At 32.3% G+C, this 8,026-nt stretch overlaps 1 protein-coding gene across 1 annotated transcript; it reads right to left on the reverse strand.

Annotated features, from left to right (window-relative positions):
* Positions 1-91: 91 nt before the first annotated feature.
* LOC139092695 (uncharacterized) lies at positions 92-4,994 on the reverse strand. Its single transcript, XM_070643212.1, has 3 exons — positions 4,484-4,994; positions 2,272-2,360; positions 92-1,175 (listed from the first exon to the last, which is right to left on the reverse strand). Exons 1-3 carry the CDS (start codon positions 4,722-4,724, stop codon positions 783-785), a joined length of 723 nt encoding a protein of 240 aa, XP_070499313.1. The 5' UTR covers positions 4,725-4,994; the 3' UTR covers positions 92-782.
* Positions 4,995-8,026: the final 3,032 nt, after the last annotated feature.

The raw sequence follows: 8,026 nt of genomic DNA on the forward strand, positions 1-8,026 counted from the left end.
TATTGTACAGCATAAGAACAAGCATCACGAATAGGAAAAGATATGACTGTATTTGTAGGAATAATCCCTTAAAAATAGTAAAATGCGATGATGAAATATGAAAAATATGTGACCGACTCAATTTTATTTCATGAATGCATCAAATTCCTTAACTCACACAATTTTTTACGATTTTGCCCTTTTAACATCAACAAAAAAAAAGAGTATTATTAGCTCTGATGCTGACGATGATGTTTGTAGAGCAATTTTTGATGAGAAAATCTTAATGTCCATGAAATTTTTTTTGTTTTCTCATTCAAAAATAAAACAGAATTAAATAGCGCTGCCGTAAAGACTTCTTATACAGTTGTTGTTGATTCTTTCTTCCCTATTTCTTCGTCTTGCCTTCTTGTTCATTTCCATTCAATGATTATAAAAAAAAAATTGTATTTGTAAACATAGAATAGAATAGAATTGGGTGTATCAATCGCGGCACCAACATCAGAATGAGAATTTAAGTTAATACATGCATAAGATACATGCAGTTTGTGAGGTTGAATATAAAATCTGATTAAAACTACTGATTTCACACACGGGTTTTATGTAGTCTCGAATGGATGATGTATAGCAGCGCAAATCTACACAATCTGTTGAGGCTTTAGTCTATCTAGTTTGAAAATGAAAAAAAAGAGCAAGCATACTGTTTTTGTGCATTGATGCATTACAAGCCGCGCTGTTGTTTGTGCCGGCATATATACACATTTACAGAAGTGGATATATACATGAATCAAGCAGTAAATAAATTAATGCTCTATGTCAAGCGTGACATTTTTCACGAATGAATCCGCTACATATGCAACACATTGATGTTCATCATCGTCACTATACTGACCCGTGTTGCTATCAATGATAAAATTATTGTTGTCCTCAACAGTCGTTGCTTGAATTGTACCCTTAATCATTTGCATGTAAAAGAAAAGGACGCGCTTCCAAAAATATAGCAACACAGGCAAAAATGTGATAAACGTGACCCAATAAATTCCAGTCGAAAGATCATAAAACGTTTTATGCTTCATCGAGCTATAGACATATTTCTTGTCGTCTCGCACTTTAATGAGTATGTAAGCGATTACGAATGATGACGCCAGAAAGAACCCTTGATAAATGAGCCAACTCAGTACTGCTTTCGATTGACACTGTGGATGGAATGAAGAGTAATAATAAAAAATATATTAGAAAAGTACTTGATCATAGTGAGCGATTTTAGCGCATTTTTGTCTAAGCGATCAGAAGTTGATTATTTAACAGTTTTTTCAAACTCAAAATTTCTAACGGTTTTGAAAAATTTGAAATTTTTTTTTTATAAGAATTGTGTTCCAGAGCTTGAAATTTGCTTGAATTTTATGTGAAATCGATTCAACTGGAAAATTGAATGCTTTTCTGAAGAATTTGATTAACGTATTTTTGAATATTCAAATTTTTAAACGGTTTTGGAAAATTTGCATTTTTTTTGCAAAAATTTAATTTTTAAAACATGAAGTTGACTCGAATTTTATATGAAGTAGGCTCTGAGTTCTGGCTACTTCAGATTGACAAAAAAATATTTGTAACGGTTATTCGAAATTCAAATTTTCAAAGTTCAAATTTTTCATTCGCAGCCAACTTCAGGTATGTTTACAAATGAAATTTGAAAGGAAATTAAAATCATTTGTTATCAAATATAAGCCAGCAAGAGAGTCAGATCGAAGGCTTAGGCTCCAATTCAGAGCATGGTTCCAGTAAGTAAGTAAGTAAGTAAGTAAGTTAGTAAGAAAGTTATCGAATTTAGGAATGATTACAAGATTTAAAGCTGTAATGTTAATGCAATAACTCATCAAGAAGCCTGCATAATGAGTTTTTAACAGCAGTCGACTGCTTGACCAGACAAAGTGTTTTATTAAGCTGCCTATTCTACCCAAGAATGCGCCAAAAAAAATGAAATAAGATTTTTTTTTTGTGAACCAAAAGTCTCATTGCATGCTCTGATGTTACATGTTTAGAATTAACCGCACATATTTTTCCTCATTTCTTTCTTCATTCATCTCATTTCTCATCATGTATGTCTTACATTTCTACTTGTTGGTGAATAAGATATATGTGCTCTGGGTTTCATTCTTATTACATTCAGTATGGAATTCAATTTCAACAAAAAATAAAAAAAAAAGAGAGCGTAATGCTCATGTCGTGAATTATAGACAAGGGTGAATGTACCTATTTTTAGGTACCCATCATTAAATTTCTATGCTCACTTACCTTCTTGGCACCGGATATAAGAAGAACTGAACATATTATGCCGAAAATGAAAATGACTAAAGCGTAAATGATGATTGTGAAATAAAATACTGAAAATAGAAGTGAAAAAATTAAGTATTAAGTTTTGTTTGTGTCTCTCACTCTTTTCTATCCAAAATTCAAATTATGTGTCGCTCCTTTTCACTTCTAAATGAGAAAATTGAGTCTTCTTGTTATTTTCTTTTTAATATTTTCCCTCAATTTATTCTCAAAAAAAAAACTTGATTTAAAGTTCATTAAAGTAAAGTTAAAAAGAACGGAACGAAGGTCTTATGTACGATAGAAGGTATGGCAAGTTTGTCACAATTTCTTTTTCTTTTCTTTTCGTTCTTTCCCTTTCATGACATGAAGAATTATTGAGGAATGGAAGCATGAATCTCTTCATTTCCACAAAATCATTAGATGTGAAAATAAATATTGTGGTGTGGAGATTGAGAAAAATATTCAGATTTATTAGCTGGGGAGCAAGGTTGATTGTTGGGTTGATGTGTGTGAAATAGTCACTAAATCAAATGAAGTTCTAAGCAACAGTGCTGAATTAATGAATTTATTTAGCTGAATAAACTGAATTGTTAGCTGAATAAGCTGAACTAGTAAAACAGGAATTTATTAAACTGAACAGCGCTGAATTATCCAAGTTTATAGCTGAATTGCTGAATAAACTGAATTGATGACATAGTTGCTGAATCAACTGAACTTTAAAGCAACAGCGCTGAATTAACCAATTTATTTAGCTGAATAAGCTGAAGTAGTACAATAGACACTAAATAATCTGAACTTCTAATCTTCAGCGCTGAATTATCAAAATTTTAAGCTGAATAAAATTGCTGAATAGGTGAAATATTTGCTGAATAGTGTTAAATCAGATAAAAGTTCGTTGATTTAGCTGAATCAAAGCACTAAAGTAGCAGAATTGTAGCATTTCATTGACATCATGGTATTGATGGTAAGCCCTATCAAGGTATTGAATCTTAACAGTTACTGAATAATCTCAAATTAGATCAGAAAATTTGCTAAATTAGTGAAATTGGGTTGAATTAGTTCAATACTGATTCTTATTATGCTGAATCAGCAAACTACATGGTTTGCCGAATTTGATTTAAACAGTTACTGAACATATCTGAATTAGATCAAGTAAGTTGCTGAATTAGTTGACTTTTTGAGCTAAATTGTCAAAAAAATTTGCTGAATTAAGTAATTTTTCTAGCTGAATTGCCAAAAAGTAGCTGAATTAGCTGAATTGCTGCACTGAAAAGACAAATATGTGCTAAATTTGCTGAATTGATGAAATAAACGCTGAATATCGAATTTTATCAGAATTGCATGAAGATTTGACAATTAGAAGATTCTAGAAAGCAATAAACCAACTTTGACCTATATTAATGCTGCCACATGCTTGCCTTAATACCATAAACATCCAAAACAAACCCCTGTCCCCAAAAATTCATACATTTAATGCCAAACATGAGCTAATTTTGTGGATTTTCATGGGAATTATGAAAATGAAGCAGGTATGATAATTAACAATTGATACCACATAACCACTCGCAAAATTTCATATATTCATCATCATATTCCATCGACATACATAACAGCACAGAAAACATTCGAATACAATCAAAGCTATCAAAAAACTTTATCAACTGCTGCTGTTAAGTATCAATTACCTGAAAATTAATTTGATGATTTTTCTAAGAAGATTTTCAACAAAAAGTTTATTTTTAAGTAGGCGTGAAAAATTATCAAATATTTTTTGGGGAAATTACCTACGTGAGACTTTTTTGTGTACTTTATGGAACTTTATTGATAGTCTATAGCAGTTGTGGGCAACCTGTGTGTCGCGGTACACTACAGTGGCACCAAAAATGCCATGGACCATATGCTGTGTGCAGTTTTGGTCTAGGCTAACCACAAAAGTGTGCCGCAGTACAAAGGTTGCCCACCACTGGGCCATATCAATAGTGAGCAACCCGCGACACTAATGTGGCACTAAAAATGTCTGAAAATGCCATGAACCGTACGTGTAGTTTTCCGAAACCGACGACGTAATACATTTAAGTTGTGCCGCAACACACAAGTTACCCACCACTGACCAATATAAAGTCGCGACACAAAATTGAACATTATTTTCAAATTAAGACCATAAAAATAAAAAAATTTGTAATAGACGTACCTTTCAGTTCATTAATTGCCTGAATCGAGGGAACTTCTTGTTCATTCTCTTCATTATAATGCTTCTTACCATCCATAGCATTAGCAATATGTGTCTTTAAACATTTTAAAATTAGCATACAAAAATACATAATTGCCAATTGAATTGTTTCGGTAATGATCGAAATTGTTGTTATTCCTGTTCTCCAATTGAAGCACATACAATTGCATTTCGTATGGATTTCATGTAGCAATCGAGACATGATCGTTTTATGTCAATTAAGAAATTTTTTTTTTAATTAAATGATGTGAAGATAATTAATTAATTAATTTGTATAGCATTCCATGTTTTTTCATATGCTGACTCCTCTTCCTTCTCTCGTTCTCTTCTCTTTTATACTTGCTTGTAGATTTAATTTCACTAACTAACATATGAAACTTCTGTTACGGTCACTTTCATATTATTAAATTTTTTATGTGAATGTCGGCATTGCTATGAAAAATGAAAAATATATACTGAATGGAATTCTTCAACTGCAATAATACCAGAAGGAGAAATGAGTTTTGTACACATAGACATTCATGAATGAGAATAAAAAAAAAAAAATTTGAAAAATAAAGTCAAATAAGTTAGGGGGGTGTTCATAAATGATGTTGAATTGTATCGCTTTGGTGACTTGTAGAGCGTAGCCAACAATTTAGGGGGGTTATGGGAATTATTTCACGAATAATCATTGGGGTCATACCAATCCCCTCCTTGAATACGCTGATGGAATCTAGAATATATTAAAATAAGTGTGTAGCTTAGAAAGAGCACCTGAAGGAGTATGGATACTCAAAAATTGAAAATTCCTGAAATATTCAGCAGCAATCTCTTGAAAATTCTGATTACCTTCTTAGTTTGTTGTTAGCTCTAGTTCATGCTCTCCTTGTTGGATTTTTTTTTATCTTAATCCAATACAATGATTAGAACTGCGCAATGAGCACTATATAGAGAAAGAAAGTTTAAGTGAGCGTTGTGTCACACTCTTCAACTACCCACGGTAGCTCAGTAGGTAATACCACTTGACATGTAATTAAGATGACGTAGGTTCCAGTCCCTTTATAGACAAAACTATAGATCTAAAAAGTGTTACACTTAGAATCGTGAATTGGCAACTTCTATGAGCGGTTATGGGTCGCAACTTATCTAAATGGACAGCGAAGTAAGTAAGGGTTCTCTAAAACCTTAATTGTAGTAATGTTCCGGACACTCTAGTATTAATAGACTACGCCAGATCTTGAAAGTCAGCATCCTAAAGCTTACTTCCTTGTCTCGCTGGCCATACAGATCAATTGTGATCCATGAACCTCCCATAAATATCTTCTGAAGCTAGCTCTATCATTGTCTTCTGCCTTCTAATTCACATTATCAATTGCTACTATCAACAGACTCCTTCTAAGAGATCTTAAGTTCGTTGTAGAAGTTCTCTTTTGCCATCTGAGATATCAAATTTTTAAGTCTTGATTAATGGAATTCCACAGGTCTTTAAATAATGATCACCTCCATCAGCCTGTACCTAGAGCTACATACTCAAATAAATTCATTAGATTGAAAGAAGAACCCTCTAAACAGGAGCTTATTCAGGAGGGACTTTAGGAATAAAACTCGTTCTGTCTTCAAGTTGCTGACTACTTCTACCTCTTAACATCAAACTCATAATCGAAAGACATCATTTACAAACAACCCCCAAGCAAAATATTTTTTTTATTATATTTTTTTTTTCAATTGTGTGTCTCCGGACTGTCTTTATTTGGCAAATCCAAAAAAATCTAACTGAGCAAGAATAAAGAACAAATATTAAGTTCATTAACATGATAATTTATGACTGTAATTGAAGTATAAAAAAAATAAAAAATTTATTCACATATTTTGTTTAAAGAACTGAAGGTCGCATAGATGACGTCATCTGCACATACGTTGGTTGGATGTTCTAGCTGTGTTCTATTTGAATTACAAATTAATGCTCATATATAGTCACAAGAATTTATATGAATCTCTCTTAGTTTATCACATCGAGTTATGTCCACATGATGGCAATTTTCATCAATATTTTTTTATGATGGTTCCAATCGGAATCACCAATCAGCTATAAATTGAATTTATCTCATCAATTACAACTTGAAATGTATAATTTGATTCTGTTGGTTTATCAATCTTTCGTATCCAATTATCAAATGATTCCGATGCATTAAGCTCGTTTGGATTTAACATAATATCATGTAAATTGTGCTGAGACATTAAATCATCATGTTGAAGATGTGAACTGATGACTTTTATTGACGAAAGAAATGTTAAATTTATGAGTAGTAAGCATCCATAAACCACAATGAATTCCAACCCTTTACGATAAAATAAATATTGATGAATGAATATTGAAAGTGCTATAAAATCTGTAAGTGCTGATAGAATGCAATCGTATTGGAAACATGATAATTTTGATGGTTTCTTCTGTGAATGGAGAAAATAATAAAAAAAAATTAAAAAAGGAACTCGACCTTTGAAGGATTTTAGCGCATTTTTGGCACAGTGATCAATATGTAAATCTGAGTGTAAGATCCAGTAGGATCTAGAGTGTAAGTACAACCTAAAAAGCAAGATTCAGTTGGATCTAACTCACTGCTGCAACATAAAATATAAGATCCAGGAAAATACAAATCAATTCCCAATAAATTTATAAAAATTAAAAAAAATTATCATTTAACGATTTTTCAAAATTCAAATTTTTAACAATTGCTAAAATTTAAATTTCTGAAAAGCAACGCTTTAAAAATGTTTTTCTTTGTTTATGAAATGAAAAATCATTAATTAACGTAAATTGAGAGGATTTTGCGCTTCCAGACCAATCGATACTGGAATAACTCGATGGCACGGAGCTAATGCTTCAAACTAGAACTCTATACGATGTCTGGTTGCCGAGATATCATCCTTTAACCAGCCAGCAAGCTGACCAGCTCAGCAACCAGTCAGCCGACCAGCCAGCATGCTAGCTAGTCAGTCATTCAGTCGACCAGCCAGCTAGCCAGTCAATCGACCAGCCAGCTAGTTAGCCAGTCAGCCTGCCAGCTAGCAGAACAAAGTGTATCATTAAGCACCCCTTTTTCCAAAAATGCGCAAAAAATCATGATTCAGACTCAATTGGATATGACTTAAAAGTCTTCAAATATATCCAGACATAAACATACTGACCTTCCTCAATCCCTCAAATAACTTTACAGATGCATATGTCGACCATAAAATGTAAAATTCAAAAAATTTCAATCCAATTCTATAGAACATTGAATATGTATATTGTGGATTCAAAAGTGACCACAGAATCATTAGAAATGCAATCCAAATTGAATTTCTTATTATTGACATGAAGCCACAAAATTTTACGAACTTTTCAAATGAACACATTTTTAAGGCACAAAAAAATCACTTGCTATTCACTGAGGATCCTTAAAACAAACTAAATTCAAACTGTGATCCTGTATCCATACTTATATGCCAATCTTATCAAGATGTGAGATGAGGAATAGGTGA

This window comes from Chironomus tepperi, unplaced genomic scaffold, assembly GCF_022539635.2.
Source record: "Chironomus tepperi strain 1889 unplaced genomic scaffold, CSIRO-AGI_Ctep_v1 contig_309, whole genome shotgun sequence".
Classification (NCBI taxonomy): domain Eukaryota; kingdom Metazoa; phylum Arthropoda; class Insecta; order Diptera; family Chironomidae; genus Chironomus; species Chironomus tepperi.

What these genes read in the sequence shown, in the direction of transcription:
- LOC139092695 (XM_070643212.1), bottom strand. Translation starts at nt 4,724, where the DNA reads ATGTCTCGATTGCTACATGAAATCCATACGAAATGCAATTGTATGTGC. An exon ending in GGCAATTAATGAACTGAAAG is followed by an intron (nt 2,361 to 4,483) that starts GTACGTCTATTA and finishes TTCTATTTTCAG; the next exon opens with TATTTTATTTCACAATCATC. An exon ending in TTATATCCGGTGCCAAGAAG is followed by an intron (nt 1,176 to 2,271) that starts GTAAGTGAGCAT and finishes TTCCATCCACAG; the next exon opens with TGTCAATCGAAAGCAGTACT.